Raw genomic sequence first — 25068 nt, 5'->3', positions numbered from 1 at the left:
GCCGGTTATTCCTGGTCCCCTTCCAGAGTCTGGGGTAGCTCTCCTACTAAGAACAAATGTAGACAGTCCTGTTCAGTCAGGAAACCAGGCTGCTAAGGCGTGGCGGACGCTGTTCTGCCGGTCAGACAGTCTTCCTCCTTCAGACTGGATACCGTCTGCTGAACCCCCTCCAGGATCCATTATTGACACATGAGGAGGAAATAATTGCCAAGTTGAGGCTTCCCAGCCTGTCCCCAACAGCAGGAAGCCCAGTTTTGGGCTCTCTGTTTCTACAAAATAGAGCAGGCTTTGTGCCCTGGTGCAAGCGTGACAACCAGGCAAAGAGAAGAAGGATAGTGAGGGACGTCATGACTAAGACTTCTAGGCTCCAGAAGTTTAAGACACTGGAACGTAGTGAATGAAACTCTAGACGCTGGATGCACTGGCGTCAAGCATCTAGGAGTGAAACACCATGACGACAAGCGTCAATGGACGCCAAGACGTCAAGCGTCAAGGCATTGGACGTCAGGACGTCTGAGCTTCAAGATATTGGAAACCAAGACGTGGAGGTAGCTCAGGACGCAGGATGCACTGGCGTCAAGCGTCTCCAAAGATTTTCACAAGGATGATTGCCAATGTAGCAGGTTTTTTCTTCACACGAGAGACATCGGAATCTCCTTGTACTTAGACGACTGGCTCCTCAGAGCTCCTTCCCACACACGCTGCCTGGAGGATCTTCAGACCAAGATTCAGGTATAGGAAGAATTAGGTCTACTGATAAACAGATAGAAATCTCAGCTGATCCCATCCCAAGAGGTTCTATACCTTAGGATGATGATTCAGAGTCAAGATTTTCGGGCTTTTCCGTCTATTGCAAGGACGGGACAAGCCTTAAGAAAATTTCAGGACTTTATAAAGAGGCAGACATGCTTAGTGAAGGAATGGATGAGTCTGCTGGGGACCCTTTCCTCGCTGGAACGGTTTGTCTCCTTTGGGAGTTTAATTCTATGCCCGTTGCAGTTTCATCTAAATCAGAACTGGGACAAGGAAATAGAACTGGAGACCAAGTGCATCCCCATTTCGGAACCAATAAGGCCGTATTTAGAGTGGTGGAACGACCCCGTCAAGCTCCAGGAGGGCCTTTCTCTACATCAGAGGAACCCAGACCTAGTGTTGTTCTCCAACGCGTCGGACTCAGGTATGGGGAGCAACACTAGGGGAAATAACAAGTCTCGGGCTCCTGGACCAGAGAGCAGGAGAAGTTAAACATCAATTAGAAGGAACTAACTGCAATCCTTCTAGCTCTCAGGGAGTTTGAACACAGTGGAGAACAGAGAGGTGCAGGTCAATGCCGACAACACGACAGTGTTGGCCTACATCAGCAAACAAGGGGGCACTCACTCCAGGTCTCTATACGAGACAACAAGAGAACTCTTCTCTGGGCAAAGGAGAAGAATGTCAAACTAGTAACCCGCTTTATTCAACAGAAAAATGAGGGCGGACATTCTGAGCAGGAAAATCAAGTCCTCTCAACAGAATGGACACTACATCAGGACGTCTGCAGAAGCATGTGGCGACTTTGGGGACGTCCTTGCATAGATCTCTTTGCCACAGCGCAAACGAAGAGACTGGAAACTTACTGCTCTCCAGTACCAGATCCCGGGGCTATATACATAGACGCGCGTTCCTGATGGACTGGTCCAACTTGGACGTGTATGCATTTCCCCTTTCAAGATAATACACAGGGTACTGCAAAAATTTGTGTCACACGAGGGGACCAGAATGACCCTTGTGGCCCTTTACTGGCCAACAAGAGATTGGTTCACAGAGGTACTGGAATGGATGGTGGACATCCCGAGGAGCCTACCTCAGAGAGTAGATCTACTCAAACAACCCCACTTGGAAAGATATTACCAAAACCCCCAAGCGCTACTAGTAACTGCCTTCAGACTATCGGAAAACTCACAAGAGCTAGAGGTTTTCGAAGGAGGCAGCTGGTGCTATAGCAAGAACAAGGAGGTTATCCACCATTAAGGTATACCAATCCAAGTGGGAGGTATTTAGAGGATGGTGTGCAAGGACAACTCTGTAACTCTAATGTGGACTTCCTCTTCCAATATACCTCTGACATAACCTGTAAAACAATAAGAATCTCCAGGAATCAGATTGTCGAAACTGCTAGAGAACTCACCAGCATGGAACCTAGACGTGGTCCTGAGGTTCCTCATGGGGAATAGGTTCGATCCCTTACAGAGGACATCTTTAAAGGACCTCACCATGAAAACTCTTTTCTTGGTCAGTTTGGCCACAGCGAAAAGAGTTAGTGAGATGCATGCTCTCAGCAAGAATATGGACTTTATACAAGGCAAGGCAATCTGCTCACTGCAACTAGGATTCCTTGCAAAAAATGAATACTCATCACAACCCTGGCCCAGAACGTTCGAGATTCTAATCTAACGGACATAACAGGAGGAGAGAGAGAGAGAGAGTCCTATTCCCGGTAAGGGCTCTAAGGCACTACCTGGATAGGACAAAGGACTTAAGAAGAAATTCAGAAGGGCTTTGGTGCTCAGTCAAAAAGCTCTCTGTACAGATGTCAAAGAATGCTCTGTTTTATTTTATCAGACAGTTGATAAAAGAAGCACATATGGAATGTAGAGAGATGGACCACAAGATTCTGAAAGTAAAGACGCACGAGGTCAGGGCAGTAGCAACCTCTGTAGCAATTAAACAGAACAGGTCCCTGCAGAGTATCTTGGACACGACCTTCTGGAGAAGCAAGTCAGTATTTGCCTCTCACTATCTAAAACAAGTCCAAACATTATACAAAGACTGCTATACGCTGGGTCCGTTTATAGCATCTAATTCAGTAGTGGGAGAGGGGAATACCCCTACAATCCCATAAACCAATACCCTTTTTCTTACCTTGGAATTGAGAATTTTTATGGTTGTTTGTGAAGACTGGGAGCAGTCTTCCGCAATCATTGGGATGAAAGTTCCTTGGTAGCGCCCGGAACAAGGGTATTATAGGTTGTCTGTCACATAGAGGTTGGTACACCGGTTGGCAGCTCCTAGAGGTCTTCAGCCCCCTGGGTGGATCGCTGGACCTCTTAAGGAAAGCAGACATAATGAAAGGGAGTTCATTGAAGTCAGCTTCCTTAATCCAATCCCATAAAACAATACCCTTTGTTCTTGCCTTGGAATGGTTAAAATTTTATGGTTGTTTGTGAAGACTGGATGCAGTCTTCCAAATTCATTGATTTTAGTCAGGTGATCATTTTGTTCCTTGGTAGCGCCCGGAACTAGGGTATTGAGAGGAGGTCTAGTCACATAGAGGTTATACACCGGTTGACAGCCCCTAGAGATTTTCAGCCCCCTGGGTGGATCGCTGGATCTCTTAAGGAATGCAGACATAATGAAGGAAAACATTGAAGTCAGCTTCCTTAACAGGTAGGAACCTAGAGTTGTTTCGCAACTTTAATTATAATTCCAACGATGTTAGCTGTCTCTGACCCTCCACCAAAGGCGTCAATCAGCTATATATATAACTACCAGGTAAGTTAGATGTTTAAAAATGATATTTTCATAATAAAATAAATTTTTGAACATACTTACCTGGTAGTTATATATAATTAAATTCCCACCCTCCTCCCCTCTAGAGACTAGGGGCATGGAAGATCTGAGGAATAGTTGGAATGGTTCCAGGTACCTGGGTAGAGGGCGCACAGGTGGTTCACCTGACTACCGATCGGCGATTGCTGCGAGTTTTGAAATTCTGCCGTGACGTCAGGGACTTAAGCTATATATATAACTACCAGGTAAGTATGTTCAAAAATTTATTTTATTATGAAAATATCATATTCTTGACATATGTTCTTCTGCCACTTGGAAATACCCATGTTAAAAATTAATGTCATGTAGCAAATTTGTGTGAGTGCTAGAAGCTGAGTGTGTGCTTATTTTGTTACATTCTACATAATGCCTAAACTCATGATAAAAACTTTGTGACCTATTCACAAAGGTTTTGTAGTATGAAGATGTCAGAATGATAACCAGGTACTTGAGTTGATGGGTGCCTGTTGTGCTGAAATTGTGGCCGAGATACATCCATCAAATTGCCCTTTGGAGTTTCAGGGAAGAATAATGACTTTGACAGTTTTTGTTGGAATAATAACTGACAGTCATCACTGATGACATTCTTGAGCTCTAGATGAACTGAAAGGGTTTTTCATAATTAGCAAGTCATTATTGGATCAGTGACAAGTTTGAGAAATTGGACAGCTAGCTATGTTGCTGGGGCCAAAGGGGACACTGCACATTTCCTCAGTATGCACTACCAACGGTGTGCCACAGAATACAAACTGAAGGCATTGAGTTCTCCCTGTGGGTTGAGTCTTGTGGAAGAATGCTTGGTGATTCACCTCATCTCTGTGGGGGGTCGCATAGAGGATTTTGGGAAGTGGGCAGCTCTTGCGGATGTGTCTCTCCCTCTGCTCTTGGATCCTTGTGTTCCCCTCTTGTTCCAGAGTATTATGGAAGTGTCCTCTTTCCCAGTAGGATGCTGCTGTCAGAACTGGGCAGTTCAGCAGGGTTATGGCTGTGAATGCTGTTTCATTCCCAGAAGCTGCAAGAACCTTTGTGTTGATGTCTAAGGGGACTTTGACCCTTTTGTGGAACTCTACTGTCTTGGCTGAGTTAGGGGGGTGATGCTAGTGTTGATGGCTTCTTGGATATGCCTGAACATTCAGTGACTTCTTTTTCTCCCACCTTCTGGTACTGTGCTCCTGCAAAGCAGTTGCTTCAGTTGACTTGACTTTGGGGCCTCAGGGTTTGCTCCTTCACTTTATCTGGAAGGGTTTTCTGTGGCCACAGATTTTGTGAACAATTGTCAAGGTTCTCAACTCTTGCTTGGTAGTGGAAAGGGGAAAAGAGAACCCACATATTTATTAATAAACTAGGTTACCCCTTTAACGCCGAAGCCCTATTTTCAAAAACGTCTCCCGTATGCCGGCTTTCATTCTCTCGAGAGGTAGCGCCACTGAAGCGGAAAAAATTTTTTCAAAAAATCACAGCGCGCTTAGTTTTCAAGATTAAGAGTTCATTTTTGGCTCCTTTTTTTTCTCATTGCCTGAAGTTTAGTATGCAATCATCAGAAATGAAAAAATATCATTATCATATATAAATATTGGAATATATGACAGCGAAAAAAAAAACTCGTATATAATATTATACAAATCGCGCTGTAAGGAAAACGGTTAAAGCTAATGAGTTAATTTTTTTAGTTGTATTGTACACTAAATTGCGATGATTTTGGTATATAACAGATTGTAAAACGATCAAAGCAACACAGAGAAAATATTATCACAAAATGATGCATGAATTCGTAACGCGCGGACGTAAAAAATAGTTTTTTTCAAAAATTCACCAAAAATCAAAATATTGTGCTAGAGACTTTCAAATTGTGCCAAAATGAAGGAAATTGATTTAATATTACTAGACTGTAAGTTTTTTTAGCTTACAATTGCATTTTTGAACCATTTCGATCGAGTTAAAGTTGACCGAAGGTTGATTTTTTTTTATTTATCGTTATTTCGATGTGAATATTTAAAAACTGTGAAGAGCTAAAGGAATGATTTATTTTTTGTTGTATTCTACATGAAATTGCGCACATTTTGATGTATAAAACTTTATGTAACGAATAATATGAAACGGCGAAAAAATTACGGCAAACTGACGCAAGAAGTGCCACGATTTTCAGCGGAGTCTAAATGTTTGCTCCGCAATTTCCCAAAGTTAAGGAAAATATTTTTTCAAAAATTCACCTAAAATCTAAATATTGTGCTAGAGACTTTCCGTTTGTTGCAAAATGAAGGTAAGAGATTGATTGTTACTCGAATGTAATAATTATGGCTTACGAATGCGTTTTTCGATCATTTCGGTAAAAAATCAAAGTTGACCAAACGTTAAAATTTTGTCAGTTATGGTGATTTCGGCGAAATTGTAAAAAACTGTGAAGAGTTAAAGTAATGATTTATTTTTTTGTATTCTACATGAAATTGCGCACATTTTGGTGTATAACACTTTATGTAACGAATAATATGAAAGGGCGAAAAAATTACGGCAAGCTGACACAAAAATGCCACGATTTTCAGCGGATTCCGCGCGCTTTTTAAAAAAGGAAATTTTTTCAAAAATTCACCAAAAATCCAAATATTGTGCTAGAGACTTTCCGTTTGTTGCAAAATGAAGGTAAATGATTGATTGTTACTCGAATGTAATGTTTTGGCTTACGGATGCGTTTTTCGACCATTTCGGTCGAGTCAAAGTTGACCGAAGGTTGATTTTTTCTATTTATCGTTATTTCGATGTAAATATTAAAAAAACTGTGAAGAGCTAAAGGAATGATTTATTTTTGTTGTATTCTACATGAAATTGCGCACATTTTGATGTATAACACTTTATGTAACGAATAATATGAAACGGCAAAAAAATTACGGCAAGCTGACGCAAGAAATGCCACGATTTTCAGCTGATTCCGCGCGCGCGGAGCGGAGGAAATTTTTTTTCAAAAATTCACCAAAAATCTAAATATTGTGCTAGAGACTTTCCGTTTGTTTCAAAATGAAGGTAAATGATTGATTGTTACTCGAATGTAATAATTATGGCTTACGAATGCGTTTTTCGATCATTTCGGTCGAGTCAAAGTTGACCAAACGTTAAAATTTTGTCAGTTATGGTGATTTCGGCGAAAATATTAAAAAACTGTGAAGAGCTAAAGTAATGATTTATTTTTTTTGTATTCTACATGAAATTGCGCACATTTTGGTGTATAACACTTTATGTAACGAATAATATGAAAGGGCGAAAAAATTACGGCAAGCTGACGCAAGAAATGCCACGATTTTCAGCGGATTCCCGCGCGCATGAGCGGAGGAAAATTATTTTTTTCAAAAATTCACCAAAAATCTAAATATTGTGCTAGAAGACTTTCCGTTTGTTGCAAAATGAAGGTAAATGATTGATTGTTACTCCAATGTAATAATTATGGCTTACGGATGCGTTTTTCGATCATTTCGGTCGAGTCAAAGTTGACCGAAGGTTAAAATTTTTGTCAGTTATCGTTATTTCGATGAAACTATTAAAAAACTGTGAAGAGCTAAAGGAATGATTTATTTTTTGTTGTATTCTAAATGAAATTGCGCACATTTTGATGTATAACACTTTATGTAACGAATAATATGAAAGGGCAAAAAAAATTACGGCAAGCTGACGCAAGAAATGCCACGATTTTCAGCTGATTCCGCGCGCGGAGCGGAGAAATTTTTTTTTTTCAAAAATTCACCAAAAATCTAAATATTGTGCTAGAGACTTTCCGTTTGTTTGCAAAATGAAGGTAAATGATTGATTGTTACTCAGAATGTAATTTTTTGCTTACGGATGCGTTTTTCGATACCCAAAGTGAAAGTTGATATAATGTAAAAATTTTATAGTTATATATGATTTCGGCGAAAATAATAAAAAACTGTATAATAGCTAAAGGAATGATTTATTTTTGTTGTATTATATATATAATATTATATATATATTTGATATATATATACATATTATATAAATATATAATATGAAATATATAAAAATTACGGCAATATGACGCTAGAAATGACAGGATTTTATATATATATATATATATATATATATATATAGCTGATATAATTATATTTTTCATACAAAATTCATATAAAAAAATCTAAATATTATATAGAGACTTTCCGTTGTTGCAAAATAACTAAAAGGATTGAATATGAAAAACTTTTTTTTGCATAAAAAAAGAGGAAATAATATAAAATTTTTATATATGAATACAGATATATAAAAATTGTAATAAATATAAAACTAAATATATATTCAATGCAGAATACTATATATATAAATATAAAACTAAAAATAAATTCAATGCAGTATATCATATATAAATATAAAACTAAAAATAAAATCAATGCAGAATATCATATATATATGACTCTTATATATATTCTTATTTATCCTAGTTTGAAGAGTCTTGCATTTTTATATATATATATAAGCGGAGGAGGGAGATATATATGCTGGTATACGCCCACAGGCTCATTCATGTCGCTCCGGGCACACTCCAGTAAATTATATTTGTTTTACTTTGTTACTAAAATCATAACCTGCAAAGTGCTAATGGTTGTGAAAAACGGCTGTTTTTATTTTGCCATTCATATGGCACAAAACAGCAATGTTTGCCAGATATATAAAGCTCCACTTGTAATAAATATAAAACTAAAAATAAATTCAATTCAGAATACACTGGAATTAGGGCGGCGGCATCTTAAGGCGGCGTCATCATCAAGGTGCAGAAGGGCACTCGTCGTAGGATGAGGTTTGATGTGGGGTATCTCACGACATCTGACCTTTCCTCTCGGGACAGAGCTGGAGCTCGGGGCAGGTGGGCGGCGTTGGAAGGCCACTCCTCCCGGATCGAAGTTGATGAGGGCATTCCCAGCCACCTCAAGAAACTGGATGTGGGTCAATCTCCGAGCGTCCGAATTATACCCACAGTAAATGATGTAGGCATTCTGGAGGGCCAACTGAAGGAGTTATTTGAGGAGCTTCTGTGTCCACCTCCTGGTTCTCCTGGCGAAGGGATAATACTTGATGAGTTGATCAAAGAGATCAACTCCTCCCATGTGCCTGTTGTAGTGCCCGATGACAGTAGGGCGTTGGACACGAAACTCCTCATACGTAACTCGGCCCTGCCGGCGTGTCTTCTTCCGCTGAATGATCTCTTCTTGGATGGGCTCATGACTCGTTGTAATCATGGGCACGAGTCGGACCCCCTTCCAACAGATGACGAAGACATCTCCTTCCGCCGCCACTCTGTCTCTCCTCTTGCAAGATGTTGCGGGTGGCTAGCAAACCTCGAGGACATTCGGGGGCCCACGCACCAACCGAAGGGTACCACTGACGTGCACACCTGTTTCATACAGTTCCTGGGCCAGGGATACCGAGTTATAATAATTATCCATAAACTGGTGGTATCCTGGTTATGGAAACGATTCACAAGACCGAAGACAGTGTCACGCAGCGTGGAGAAGACCCCAGAATACACCAAGAAGTCCATGACGTATCCAGTGTTGGCTTCCGTAATAAAAAATAACTTTACACCATATTTCTTTGGCTTCTTCGGGTTGTACACTTTTATACTTAGACGCCCTTTGTATGGCATCATCCCCTCATCCAAAGAAAGGTTCTTCGAAGGAACCACGAGAGTCTGGCACCGTTCATGAATGAACTCCAACACTGGGCGGACTAAGATGAGGCGGTCGGGTTATTCGGGGGTATAGCCCTTCGGTTGAAGGCGTTGAAATACCTGTCCAACGCCAGGAAACTATCACGGGACATAATGCCGGCCACATTTGGCGTACTTAAAAAAATTCCGCCTCCAATATTGCCTGACGTCAGCAGCAGGCATCATCCCAAAGAATATGTGGAGTCCCAAAAAGTGAGCCATGTCCGTGAGGTTGCAGCCCCAGCCAGCGGTGCGACAACGTCGTCTGCAATTCCTCCCACGGCAGTACCAGCGTAATCTGCCGTCTCCTCAACCAGGAATTCCAGCAATTCCCGCGTCAGGAAAAGCTGAATGAACCCCAGTACCGTGAGGCACGGGGACGGTCAGTCCAGGTACTGCCGTGAATGGGTGCATGTTAGGTGGGGTGGGGTCCTCCAACCACCCCTCATCACTTTCGGACGAACGGCCTTCACCTGAGCTGCCGCGACGTTGCGACCTTCTCACGGTTTTGCGCTCGCGCCTGCGTTTTTAATTTGCACGGGCACGTCTTCACACTCCCACACTCCCAGCTGGGCCGTCTCCTTCACTTTCCCCATCACTTTCTGTTTTCGTCCCCACCAGCCACAATCGAGCATCCTCCTCCTCCTCCAACTCACTTTCTCCCTCATAAGCACTAAAACCACTAAATTCTAATTCACTTTCCTCCTGTGGATCCCGTCTACGGACATTGGTGGCAAATATTCGTCATCGCTGACATCAGGCGTGATGTCGTCATCGCTAGATGACCAACTACCACTGAAATCAGGACTTCCCACCTGCTCTCGATCGAGCTCCGACAAGTACTCGTCTATGTCCTTCTGTTGGAGGCCTCCCAAATGTTTTCGGATGCCCCTCAGGACACCCCGATGCTTCCCAGGGGTTGTAAAAGGAATGGGATGTGGTCCTTGGTCGCCATAGGTCACACGTGGCCGAACAACACGCCGCTGAGAAGCTGGGTCACTTTGGTTGCTGGGTCCTTCTGCAGCATCCCAGTCTAAAACTCGCCTCACATGCTCACTTCCGACAGGCAGTATGCACCTTTCACAGTCCTGACGCCATTGTGACATCTCTGCAAACGTTCTGTTGCAGCACGAATACACTAACACTCGCAAAAGTTCAACAAAACACGTCTGCGTCAAAATATCGCCCCAAGGTGCTGCTCTGATGCTCTCTGATGCGAGATGGGAAAATTCGCGCATGCGCATCTGGGTGACGCTCAGAAACAAAACAACAGCTGGATCCGTGAACCCCCAGGATCCGCCGAGGCGCGGGATTTGAAATCTTCCACAAACTAGGCCTATAATTATTTTTCCGCAAATATTTAAAAAAAGCATTTTCAGTCGACGTTTGCAACGTCCACTCGGCATTCGACAGACAATTTTTGATGACGTTTAAAACGTCCAACAGGCGTTTAAGGGTTAGGCTAACTTTTAAATGAACTAAAGTTAGTGTAATTTTATTTAAAATTTAGCTTATTACCCTTAAAAAAGGAATACAGTAAATGGTTGACATAAAAATTGAGTACTGCACAGTTTCATAATAGCGCATTTACAGTAGGTGCGTACATATACTAATGTTACCCCTAACTCATGGGATGCCGTTTCCTTTGTCACTTAGAATAAAAGCCGTTTTCTTTGCGTCACTAGGCAAAACGTCATGTGTCCGTCAACAAAAGTACAATTCCATAAAATATCGAAAACAGTACTGTACATAATGTTCGTAGAAGGTAGTACAGTACAGGTAAAATTCAATCAATTTAAAATTATATACTGTACAGGTAATGACGTACAGAGAAATAATAAGTTGTAAAAGTATGTTTGAGGGCTAACTACGAATGAGAGAGAGAGAGAGAGAGAGAGAGAGAGAGAGAGAGAGAGAGAGAGAGAGAGAGAGATACTGTAAGAAAGTAACTGTACTGCTTTTGTATCATATTTATGCGCAAAAATATAAATACAAATTTCCCATTCTGATTTTACACCTAAAAACACGAAATTTTAAAAATTATACACACTTTCTACAGGGGTATCATCTTTGAAAAATGCAGTAACTAAGGGTATCACATCTTGTAAAAGTACACCACCTGAACGTGCTGTAATTACATGCACATACAGATTGCACCAGCACTTTTCTCCGAGGTGAACAGAGTAATTTTCAAAGAATGACACTTATACAACTCTTAGTTACATCTCTGATATTACATTAACGAATTCATTTTATCAAAACGCGACTGAACAACCTCATCTCAAGGTCATGTAAAGTCCTTGTGACAAAGACTTTGCAAATGGACATAATACTTATATGATATTTATGTACAGAAATATAAATATAAATTTTCCATATCGATTTTACAGTTAAAAGCATGAAAACTTATAAATGTACTTCAAACAATAAACAAGCATTTTCTGCAGGGGTATCATCTTTGAAAAGTGCAGTAACTTTGCAAATGAGTATCACATCTTGTAAAAGTACACAAAGTGAATGTGCTGAAATTACCTTTGCATGTACAAAAATAAAAATAATACATTTTCGATTCAGATTTTACACATGAAAGCAGGAAATGCATTTTTCATAGAGATTTTACACATGAAAGCATGAAATGCATTTTTCATAGAGATTTTGCACATTAAAACATGAAATGCATTTTTCATACAGATTTTACACATAAAAGCATGAAATGCATATTTCATACAGATTTTACACATAAAGGAATGAAATGCATTTTTCATACAGATTTTACACATAAAAGCATGAAAATTTGTAAATTACTTCAAAAATTAAACACCCACTTCTGCAGGGTTTCTTGAGAATTTCGTGTGTCTGTGAAAAAATCGCGTATGCCCATTAGTTAGGTTCCAGTGAAAAGTTCTTGTGTGTGGTGCCAATTTTCAATCGTGTAAGATCGAAGAATTACTGTATATATATATATATATATATATATATATATATATATATATATATATATATATATATATATATATATATATATATATATACAGGCAGTCCCAGTTTGACGGTTCCGGCTTCGGCGTTCGAGGTTACATGGCGCTTTTCAAATATATTCATCAGAAATTATTTCTGGCTTAAGGACGCATGTTCGGGGTTACGACCGTTATTCGTCCATTGCGATCCGACGGAAGAAATATGGCCCCAAAACGGCAGAATAATCATAATTTGAAGGTTTTTTGATGTAAAACTCAATAATAATGCAGTTTACATCGTTTTCAATGCACCCAAAGCATTAAAAGTAAGGTTTTCTTATGATTTTTGACGATTTTCGACGATTTTCCGGCTTACGACGATTTGGGTTCTGCCGCTAGCGGAAGAACGGAACCCCGTCGTAAACCAGGACTGCCTGTATATATATATATATATATATATATATATATATATAAAATGTATATGACAACCCAGAAATGGCCTGGGAGCATGGAACCTGTGACTATGGACATCCTAACTCAAGCACACTATTAGATGGCTTCCTTAGGAGCCAGATACAATGGATGTGGGGAAACAAAGCTAACTCACCAGGCAAAGTACAGTGCAGAGGGAAGGTTAAATGCAGCTCTCCCTATCTAAGTAGAAAATGCCTACTACATACTAGCAGCGACAGAGCATTCCTAACTTATCCAACTGGTCGACCACTTTTTTCAAGGGAATACCTTTCACTTGACTTTTGACCCCCTCTAAACTTAGTTCTGGTCTGGGAAACTCTCTGTTTATCTGGACTAGAAAGTTATGGGATTAGAGCTTGACTCTACGTAAATCCTAACTTTGACAGTGAGAGAACAAAAACTCTACCCCTATTAACAAGGGGAAATCATATAACTCCATCTAGTCGTATCATGGAGAACTTATTTTCTGGGCTCGACCTGTGTCACCCAGTGAAATAGTCCATTAGCACTCATTTCTAGGTATAAATATTGCTAAATATACCAGAGAAAAAGCTAACCATAATGCCAGGGTTACGACCCCTGGATCAAACACCATTAGATAAAGGTATACAAGGGGTGAGTGGTTGCCACTACCACAGATCTCCGTCCTACAGATTTCTCTTGTGTGGTTGCCACTACCACAGATCTCCGTCCTACAGATTTCTCTTGTGTGGTTGCCACTACCACAGATCTCCGTCCTACAGATTTCTCCAATCTCAAAAACCCCGAAAAGGGAGGAGCCGTTCCAAAGCCTCATCCTTCGCACCCAGCCAACCACCACCCCGGCCGCCATATTCATTCCAATTTAGCACGCCTTCCAAGATACACCGTATTTTTCTTTGGTGTTGTTTATTGGGTTTTTTCTGCTTCATCATGTCATCCCACCAGGAATTTCCACCATCTAAGTTGAGTACCATTTCCTTTTGGTTTTTTATAACAGAGGCATTATATTTGACTGTTCGTATATTGTTTACCAAGGTAAACAGTTCTACGCAGCCGGGCGTGGGCTGTCTGCCTCTGCCATGCTTGACCCTCAGTCTTCGCATTTTATTAACAGAATGTTTCTGCTAGTTTTTATCCATACTCCATTTCAGTTTGGAACCTTATTTGGAGAATTTACCATTTCGCTGGTAGGAGGTAAGGGAGCCCGTATCATGACTGATCTAGGCTAGGGATGGAGGTACACCCCTCCCTTTTTTCTGATCATAGTTTTCCCCCCTTTTCTCTGGTTTCCTTCCTCCATCAGCGAGTTGGTACCTTCCCGATGGTGGTATTATTATTATCATGATCATAGCTGATGTGTACAAGGATGGATGACATGTTTATTCTTGGATTAGTTTATGTGTACGATTCGGCGTCAGAGGTGGCCATTTTGGGTATCCCAGCTTCCCGTATAACGGATGTTGTTTGGCCCTCTCTGCCACTGAGTCATTTATGTATTTATAAGTATATATTTTTAAACATCTCACATCAAATGGTTACTTTATTATGTTAGTACTCTTGACATCAGGTAGTTTTATTCGATTAGGTATATTCTAGCCTAGCCTACTTGACCGAACCGTAATTCGGTTTTGGAGGGTTAGGCTAGATAGGATAAGCGCTTTTACGATGCTCAGACTACCTAGCTCACCTGACCAGGCCGTTTTGAGGTTTTGGAGGGAGATGTTAGGTTTGTGAGGGAGTTCCTTGTTCACTCTTGGCCCACCTGACCAGGCCGTTAGGTTTTGGAAGGTGAGGTTAGGCTAGTGAGAGAGTTGCTCTTCACCCTTAAGCCCACCTGGCCATGCCGTTAGGTTTTGGAGGGTGAGGTTAGAATAGTGAAGGGTCTCCTTAATTCATAGTCTACCACCTGACCAGGCTGTCGGTTTTGGAGGGTGTGGCTAGGTTATGCGAGGTTCTTCTCCCCCCGCCCCCCCCAAACCTGTAGCGCCCATTCTGGCCTTCCTGACCAAGCCAAAAAGTTTTGGTTTTGGAAGGTAGGCTGGGATCGGAGGTTGCAGGTTATTTCGTGTATATAGCCTAGTCCTTCTTTACCTGATCGACTAGATTTTGGCGATGTGTCCTGGGCGTCTTCTAGCAGAGGGAAACCGATCGCTTATTTCGCACCCCCCGTGAGGAGGTTACACTCGGCTTCCAGAGGGTGCTACCCACCCGACTGGTCGCCGTTCGCTGGGTTTCCACCACTCTCCTACCTTTCCCTTATCGGGCGGTGTTTCGTTTGCTCGCTTTCCATAGTTATAGCTGGAGCGTCGAACACTGTCCCAGGGATGCAATCATGAGTTACGCTATGTTAAGTCTCTCCACGTTAGTCGGATCTTTCGTTGTTATCGTCCATGTTACCACTCCGGTGGGTATGGTTTCGGTTTAATTGGCGTTTTCCACTATGTGGTTTCCGCCCTGGGTGATTGAGAGATGGGCCATAGGCGAACACTCCTTTCCGCCACATTACGCCGTTTCCATAATATGTGACATAACGAGATTTCAGTGGCATCTCACGGCGGAGTACCATAGCGGCAGAGTATCTTAGAGTACTTATTTTTAACATAATTAATAGTTAGCCATTCTGTAGCATAACCTATGTTTATTAGTCTTGTACTACCGGATTCAATTCCGGCGGGTTTTGCCTGTTGACACGCATGTTTCATCACCCATAAATCTGTGTTAAGGTAGCCTATTCCGCGGACCTAATTCAGCGGGTCTTGCCTTTAGCGTTACTCATGTACCACCATTCCACTTACAGATGGTGCGTTGTCAGGAGCCAGGGTGCACTGGCGATTCTCCAACAACCCTGTGGACACGAGGTGTGCCGATCGCACTCCAGTTGCTCGGTCCACGTTGGGGGCGTGGTCATTTGGCACCCGGATGGCTGTGAAGTCTGCTATGCTCTGTACGAATTACTGGTGGATGCGTCGGTAAGTTTTAAGAGACCGCTATCCTTTAGTCTCTTTTGACTTTAATGGCTTATATATAGACATATACGGGAAATTGGAGAATATTTTCAGTAAGCCCTGCCTTTTCTTCCAGTCTGACCAAATCATCCGTGACTCTTCGCTGTCGACCTTGAAGGTCTGGGTCGGCGGATTTGGGAGGAACATTGCGTCTGGCAAACCATATGTCCTGTCGGAGGGATTTGTAATCTCTCTCCCCGGTGCCCGGATCTCGCTGCGATGCTGGCGGAATTAGCCGCCCCAATCATCGAGAGGATCCGGCAAGAGACGCAGCCCTCCCAAGAAGACAACCCATGCGAAGAGGTGGCGGAAGAGGTAGCGGCCATCAACATCCACCTCGAGCCGATGAGAGTGGATTTGGACCATCAGGTAGGAGGTAAGGTGGTAAGTGAGGCAGGGGGAGAGAGTCTTGGTAGTCCCCTTTTCAGTTCTCCTTCTTCTTCTTCTTCCTTTCAGGGATTTCCCAAACCAGCTAGCTATCCTTGGGGACAGATCTCGGTCTGTTATCCCCAAGGTGAAATCCTTAAAAAAGAAGGACTTACCAAAGTCCTCTAGACCTCAAAGGTCTAATCCAGCTCCCTCAAGGTCGTCACTGGCTCTTAAATCAGTGGCGTCCTCAAGCAAGGCTACTCCCCGTCCAAAGGGTCGAGATCCAGAGTGTCAAGGCTAAACCCCACAGCCTAACTTTGACCCTGAGGCCTTTGTTGAACTTCTTTCTCAGCTTGCTTCAAGCTTGAGACCTCTGGTCAGTCAGTGCTGTCATTGGCACAAAGGATGCAGGCCCAGGAAAGCTTGCTCTCGGATTTATCAATCTGGAGCAGTACAGCAGTCCCATGTTGTTCCGGATGCCTCCAGACTGTCCCCCTTTGACAAGGGGAACCCGTGGCGGCTGGGCTCTATGCGCCCCTGCATAATGACACCCTGACCATCGAGGGTTTGGGCACTCGTCTGGAAGAACTGGAGTTCTTTCCACCCGACCTGGTGCCTCCCCTACCCAGGCTATGCCAGGCTAACAGAGGAAGCCTGGATTAGATCGATAAGGTCCCAAAGGAAACGGTTATCTTTCCCAGGGACCAAGCCCAATCCGCCTGATGCACTCTCACTGACTGGGAGGCGAAAATACAAAACTTACTCCCTTTAAAGGGAGTTTTACGATGTTCTCGGTAGGTGACTCCATCCCTACCCCCTGCACGACTAAGATCGCAGAATTGACCATTCAGGCGGGAATAGATGGCGAACCACTGCCTCAACTCCGGGAGACAGATCCCACCTCTCTTCTTTTCCCCGGGGATTCGGAATATTGGTCGGGAGCTCCGGCTACGTTCACAGTGGGTAAACTCGACCCCGAGTGTGCCTCCACCTTGTTCAGTGAACAACTACCCAAGATTCCGGAGGCCCTACTGAAGGCGGAGTTTGAGGCTAAGTGCAGGTTGAGTCGCTCCCTGCATTCCATCACCATTGCAGAGGTAACAGCTTTGACCTACACTGACGAACCTTTGTTCCAGGTCCTGACGAAATCCTTGTTAGCATCATTCCAATCGGACCTTTATGACTTTGTGGTGGCGAGACAAAACTGCCGGAAGTATATCTTCGCAGACACCACCATCAGGCATGAGCCCAATAGGCTCATGAAGAGTTCTGTCTGGGGACCTAATATCTTCCCTGAGGATGAGGTCAATAATGTTCTGGCAGAGGCAACCAGAGCAAACCAAAGTCTTCGCTCCTTCTGGGGTCTCCCTTTAAAAGGAAGTCCCTGAGACCTCCGGACCTCAACCTAGGAAAGGAAGAGGTTCAGGAGATTACAGGAAACCCCAGGCTCAAACTGTGCTTCAAGCTGTACGGTCTCTCAGATCGGACAGCCTTCCACATCCAAAGCTCAGCCTCAGCAGCAGTTCGTACTGATGCAGCCGGCTCAACAAGCCTCTAATCCGCCAGCCTTCGTGGCGTCCCCAGTCTTCAACGCTTCATTTGAAAGCCAAGGGAGTTTCGAGGCTACAACAGGCATGCGAGGGGAGTAGAGCCAGAGCCGCCTACAGAGGTAGGACTGCAACCAGATCTCTCCGTGGAAGAGGAGGAGGCCGAGGAGGCAGAGGAAGTAAGTCCTCTTCCAATCAATGAGTCTCCTCAGGTAGGCGGGAGGTTATATCTCTTCCGGGACCATTGGACCTTCAGTCCGTGGGCCCACAGCATAGTTTCAAAAGGTCGGGGATGGAGCTGGAGCAGAGGGCCTCCTCCGCCAGTCAGATTCCATCAACCTCCATCCAAAGACTTACAGTATTGGACTTTGTAAAAGACCTTCTTCAAAAGAAGGCAATACAGAAAGTGAGACACTTGAAGTTTCAAGGCCGTCTGTTCAGTGTCCCAAAGAAAGACTCAATCCAGCAAAGAGTAATTCTAGACTTGTCTCGTCTCAACTTATACATTCAATGCGACAAGTTTCACATGCTTACAATCTCGCAGGTGCGGACCCTACTTCCCGTGGGGCTGTCACCACCTCTATAGATCTTTCAGGCGCATATTATCACGTCCCGATTGTAGAAACTTCTCTCCTTACCTAGGGTTCAGACTAGAGAAACAAGCATACTCGTTCAGAGTCATGCCATTCGGGCTCAACATAGCCCCAGAATTTTTCACCAAACTGGCAGAGACAGTAGTCCAACAGCTACAGGCCCAAGCGATTATGTGGCCGCATACCTGGACGATTGGATAATTTGGGCATCCAACGTCAAGGAATGTCGAAAAGCAACATTCATAGTGATCAGCTTCCTGGAATCCTTAGGATTCCAAATAAACAGGAAGAAATTCCGTCTAGTTCCAGAGGCTCAGTTTCAGTGGTTAGGAATCCAATGGGACCTAAACACACACAAACTGTCACTTCCACCAGCCAAAAGGAGGGAAATAGCCAAAGCTACCAGGCAGTTCCTCAAAAACAAAAGAGCCTCTCGTCGTACCCAGGAAAGAGTCCTGGGTTCTCTTCAGTTCGCGTCAGTGACAGATTTGCTGCTAAAAGCCAAACTGAAGGATATAAATAGGGTATGGCGGAGACGAGCCAACAGCAGAAACAGAGACAAGATGTCTCTAATTCCGCCGGTGTTGAGGAAGAGGCTTCAACCATGGTCAACAGTCAAGAGTTTGTCAAGGTCAGTGCCTCTCCAATTCCCCCCTCCATCATTAGTGATCCATACGGATGCTTCCCTAAGCGGATGGGGAGGATACTCCCAACACGGGAAAGTTCAAGGAACATGGTCGACTGTATTCCACCAGTTCCATATCAACATTCTACAGGTAATGGCAGTATTTCTAACTCTAAAGAAACTACGTCCAACCAGACAGATTCATATCAGACTGGTACTGGACAGTGCAGTAGTTGTACATTGCATAAACAGAGGGGGCTCCAAGTCGAGCCATATCAATCAGGTAATGATTGCAATTTTCTCTCTGGCAAGAAACATCTTTGGCACCTGTCAGCTACCCACCTGGCAGGTGTTCTGAAATGTCATTGCAGATTCACTATCCAGGACAACTCCGCTGGAGTCGGAATGGTCCTTGGACAAGGCATCATTCGAGTGGATTTGTCTTCAGGTACCAGGTCTCCAGGTCGACCTGTTTGCCACAGAGAGCAACCAAAAGCTTCCGTGTTACGTTGCTCCCAATCTAGACCCTCTAGCTCATTCCACGGATGCGATGTCAATTGACTGGAACAGGTGGCAAAGGATCTATCTGTTTCCACCAATAAACCTATTAATGAAAGTTTTACACAAACTCAGATCATTCATAGGTCAAGTAGCACTTGTGGCACCCAACTGGCCGAAGAGTAATTGGTTTCCTCTTCTTCTAGAGTTGAAACTCCGGCGCAAACAAATCCCCAGTCCAAGATTGACACAAGTAGTGCAAACTTGGACTGTGTCAGCTTCCTCAAGAATTCTGAATGCCCTACCTTTATGGACTTCATGAAGTTCGCAGCTCAGAAAGACGCTAACATTGATCCTATTAATACACTGTTCATAGAATCAGACAAGAGGGAATCTACTCTCAGAAAATATGACTCAGCAGTTAAAAAGTTAGCATTATTTCTGATGGAATCTGAAGCTCAGGAAATGACCACGAACCTAGCAATCTCTTTCTTCAGATCAGTATTTGAGAAGGGACTGGCCACTAGTACTATTACTACAGCAAAATCTGCTTTAAGAAAAATATTTTTACATGGCTTTAATATTAACCTTACAGACACATATTTTTCGTCAATTCCTAAAGCATGCGCTCGTCTTAGACCAGCAACCCGCCCTCACACGGTTTCCTGGTTCTTAAATGACGTACTTAAATTGGCATCAGACACTGATAATGAATTATGTACATACTCGAGTCTGTTAAGGAAAACGTTATTTCTAGTAAGTCTAGCCTCAGGGGCTAGAATTTCTGAACTGTCTGCTCTCTCTAGAGAACCGAACCATGTTGATTTCCTCCCGTCAGGAGAAGTTCTGTTGTCTCCGGATCTCAATTTTCTAGCAAAGAATGAGGATCCACAAAATAGATGGTCTCCTTGGAAGATTATTCCCCTTCCACAGGATCTGTCTTCATGTCCAGTTAACACTTTAAAAGCTTATTTAAATAGAACTTCTAATAGAATTTCAGGCCCTCTTTTTGTTAGGGAAAATGGAGGAACCATTTCCTTAAAGGCCATCAGGCAACAAATACTATATTTCAATAAACAAGCAAACCCGGATTCAGTACCTCGGGTACATGATATTCAGGTAATGGCCACATCAGTTAATTATTTTCATAACATGAATTTTGATGACCTTAAAAAGTATACGGGCTGGAAATCACCAACAGTGTTCAAACGCCACTATCTTAAATCTCTAGAGGCTCTTAAATATTCCACGGTAGCTGCAGGAAGTATTGTTCCCCCAGCCCTGGACTAGTTTATGTAACTTTAGTTTATCTATTGTTTGTATTTCTCTCGCCTACCTCCCTCGTTTACTTACCCTGCCTTATAACCTTTAGGTCAGGCCTGCTTCACAGCCTGACTCCTGGCCGTTTCATGGATATCCTGTTTTAATCTCTTTGTTAGCCTTAAGTGTCTTGGTTTTGGTTATTTTATGATTTAGACTGTGTGCCTTATAATGTCAATTATGTTTTTAATACGAATGTTTTGGGTTATTAAAACACAGTAATTTTCTCATAGTTTTATTTAGCTCCATTAAGGTAATTCTTAGAGGGCTCCACCAAGCTTTTGTATGGCTGATTCTCTGTTACTATTTCACTGGGTGACACAGGTCAAGCCCAGAAAAGGGATTTTGACAAAGGAAAAATCTATTTCTGGGGAAGACCTGTGTCACCCAGTGACCCATCCTGTACTTCCTTTTCCCTCCTGAGTGGCATACCAGCTTGGGGAGGGTGCTAACTTGGGATGAATATGGCGGCCGGGGTGGTGGTTGGCTGGGTGCAGAGGATGAGGCTTTGGAACGGCTCCTCCCTTTTCGGGGTTTTGAGATTGGAGAAATCTGTAGGACAGAGATCTATGGTAGTGGCAACCACTCGCCCTTTGTGTATACCGACACCATCTAATGGTGTTCGATCCAGGGGTCGTAACCCTGGCATTATGGTTAGCTTTTTCTCTGGTATATTTAGCAATATTTATACCTAGAAATGAGTGCTAATGGACTATTTCACTGGGTGACACAGGTCTTCCCCAAGAAATAGATTTTTCCTTTGTCAAAATCCCTTGTTTAGACTCCAGTGGCCTGAAACTGTGGGAATAAAACTGATGCACTTAAGTTTCAATCTATTATTTTTTTCTTTATGAAAACAAATTTTTAATGGTTGCCTTCTTTGTCCCTACATATCTAAGAGGCCTATGAGTGTTAATGAAAATTCCTATAACTCTGCTCCTGATCAGTTAACTTTTTCTTCAACTGCATTTTTGCAGCTTTTTCCCCCCATTTCACCCTTCCCCTCTTACTGGGATATTCAGTGATCTTAGCTGATACTGTATTTCCATTCTCCCCCCTCACATTAACAAATTGCCTTTACCAGGACTTACACCTCTGAACCATTATTATGACCTGACACCATTTTTGAAGTTTCTGTTACCATTGTCATTTTTCAGATCTATATTTAATATCAAAGTCAATATACTACAGACAAATAGTAACACAGCATGGGTTCCTCAGTGAATATAAAATCAAGCTTTCTTCTAATCTATGAGTAAATACCACTGAACTACACTGACATGACACTGCCTTCTGCATAACAAAGACATTTGTTAATCCTCAAGCAGGACTGCTGTATAAAACAATTAAATGCTTAATCATTAAATTCTGCAAAATCTTTATTTGTACACAACACATCTTGAACATCTCAATTGATTTCTTATCCTTCTCTCATAAAAAAATAGTTCACACCATAGTGAAAATTCACATACACCAAAGACGACAATAAAAATTATACAAACCTTGTCCAGAATATCAAGTCTGTTGGTTGATGACAGTAACACGACACCTTCTTTAGAGCCTATGCCATCCATTTCCACCAACAGCTGATTTAATGTCTGTTCCGACTCTCCGGATCCACCATCAAAATTGCCTTGACCACTTGAACGCTTTCGACCAATAGCATCAATTTCATCGATGTATACAATGCAAGGGGCACGCTTTCTTGCTTCTTTAAAGAGGTCCCTTTCAAAGCAAAATAAATAAATAAATAAATAAATAAATAAATAAATACATAAAGTACCATATTAAAAATATTAGAAATTATACAATGTCTTGTCCTGACTTGACATTTCACTTCTCAGGTAGGTAATTTGTAATCAACAATAATTATACTGACAAAAAGATTCGTCTAAAAGTCATTTTAATCCTACAGAATGCTTGCTGTCTTTACACATTTGATATTTAACCACAGGTGGATACAGGCACTTAAAGAATTAAAAGTTAATTCACCACTGGTTTTTTTTTATGAATCTGCTAGTGCCAACAGTTTTGTACAAACATTTGTCTACAGAAACAGCTTATCTGCAACAATTTGCCTAATGATACCATTAACCTACAAAGGGTAAAATATACAGTATTTGATGTATTTAAAGACTCATCAAATACTGTATACATATAAAATGACAGCCAAAAAAAATGGTAAACCCTTTTATTAAATTCTTGAGGAGAAACATAGCAGCCCATGCCACAAATTCAGTCAGCATTGCTCTCAAGATGATGTTCGTATGATGCTTGAAGCAGCACCACAGTAGTGCTTCTTGGACAAGTAGGTTTTCTTACTACCATGTGCAGTACTGCTCTCTTTAAGCTTCACTGACATTTCATCACAAATGATTACGTTATAATTTTCCCAAGTTGTTTTAATTCAGGCATACAAAACTTTAAGCTGTTTGGCTTTGCTAAAAATTCATGATACAAATTCCACATCTTTACAATGTAATCCCTGACTTCTCTTAAGTGTACAAAAATTATTTTGTAAGAAATTAAAAAAAATACCCAATCTGTTGTGCACTGGGAATTTAACTCAAATGTGCCTTTATTATAGCTCATTCAAGGTGAATACAGTTAACCCCCAGTATTCACAGGGGTTCGGGACCACAATCACCCGCAATAAGTTGAAAACTGTGATAAGTTGGAACCCCCTCCTCTAAAAATGCTTATAACTGCCTATTTTAATAGTTCAAACACCAAATATATCTTACACTATCATCCTAAAACACTTTCATTTCAATTCAAAGTCATCTTACAACACAACTGTACCCCTAAAAATATATGGCTATCAGCTACGCGTGAACGCTCTTACAACTATTATTGTACTTCTACCAAGGCAAAAACTAATAAATTTATCCCTATATTCTGGCACGTACATTTTCTTTCATCCAGTAGTCTTCAAGCTTTACTGTTTTCTGTTAACATAGATATGGGTGACATTGGTACATTCTCAAGTCCAGGGAACAGTTACATACTGTACCTAAATACTGTATTTAAATATGCATTGAAAAAATATACGAAATAATAAGAAATTTGAGATTACGTAAATCATACGGGTACTCACCAGTGATGAACATTGACTGAAGATGATGATGAATTAGCTGTGCAGCCCGATGAATGACAATGAAGATATGACTGCACTGCAAAGCAGAGGAGTTACATCTCCTCTGGGGGTGCCACTTCCCCTTCTTCAGGTGGTTCTCCAGGCACTTCTTCAGGGGTTTTGGGAGGCTTTGGAGGGGCCTTCATCTGCTTGAGAAACATGGTGATAGGCAGCTGCTGTTGCTGCTTCTTCATGCTGACATTATAGGGGCCCATGACACATCAAGGGCATTTGTGAACTTTATGAAGCATTCCTTATAAGGATCCCATGCTGGAGCTGACTCCTGCAGTTCCTTGGCCATCCTCATAGGTCGGGACAGACGTTTCAAAAATAGGTCCTCATCCTCCTCTTGTCCCCTGAACCTGGCATATCTTCATCCTTGCTGGCAAACTTCATCAGCTCTTCCAAATTCTGGTCTATCAGGGGGTCAGAGTGGGCATCAATGAGGGTGCCAACTTCATCCTTGGTGATGTCACTGAAGCCTTCTCCACCAAGCATCTTCAGATGTCATTGAAGCCTTCTCCACCAACCATCCTCAGCAACTGAACTGTGTTATCAATGGCCAAATGTTGAATTTCTTCAGGAGAGAAGCCCTTATAAGGGTCTCCTTCTTCATACCTCTCAACAATCAGTCGATGACGGTCAGACGTTGCAATAACGAATTTACGCCAATACTTCTTCAGCAAACTTTCACTGTCCTGTCAGTGTCTATTTCCTTCACAAGGTGCTCGAGGGAGTTCAGGGTGTTTAGTGCCTTGAAGGCATGGTTCACACCCTGGTCCATAGGCTGGAAGAGAGAGGTGGTGTTGGCAGGGAGGAACTCAAGCCAGACTCCCTCATAATAAAGATCCAGAGAGTGGCCACCAGCATTATCCATAATCAACAATGTCTTGAACTCCATGCACAAGTCACTGAGGTAATCCTTAACTTGAGGGATGAAGCTCTGAATGAACCAATTGGATGTAAAGACTTCAGCGATCCATTCCTTGGGGTTGTGCATCCAAAACACAGGCAGCAAGTGCTTATTCTTATTCTTGAGGGCCCTTGGGTTTGCAGTCTTGTAAATACGGCCTGGTTTCAGCATGAAGCCAGCAACATTGCCACACAAGATGAGGGTAACCCTATCCTTCTAGGCCTTGAACCTGGGGGGCTCTGACTTTGTCTTTCATGAGGTATGTCTGTGAAGGTATCTTCTTCCAGAACAAGCCAGTCTCGTCCATACTGAACGCCTGTTCTGGATGGTAGCCCTTGTCCCTGATGATTTTCTTGA

General features: G+C 42.4%; 1 protein-coding gene across 1 annotated transcript in view; it reads right to left on the bottom strand.

Annotated features, from left to right (window-relative positions):
• The window catches only part of Spg7 (Paraplegin), a 794115-nt gene that overhangs the window by 301376 nt on the left and 467671 nt on the right, over nt 1-25068 (bottom strand). Inside the window, 1 exon segment of the mRNA XM_067084903.1 lies at nt 22165-22387. Coding sequence (XP_066941004.1) covers nt 22165-22387 — 223 coding nt within the window.

The sequence above is a fragment of the Macrobrachium rosenbergii genome, chromosome 41 (genome assembly GCF_040412425.1).
Source record: "Macrobrachium rosenbergii isolate ZJJX-2024 chromosome 41, ASM4041242v1, whole genome shotgun sequence".
In the NCBI taxonomy this organism is placed as follows: Eukaryota; Metazoa; Arthropoda; class Malacostraca; order Decapoda; family Palaemonidae; genus Macrobrachium; species Macrobrachium rosenbergii.
The sequence above is the reverse complement of the archived record's forward strand: the minus strand, read 5'-3'. Positions and strand labels throughout refer to the sequence as shown.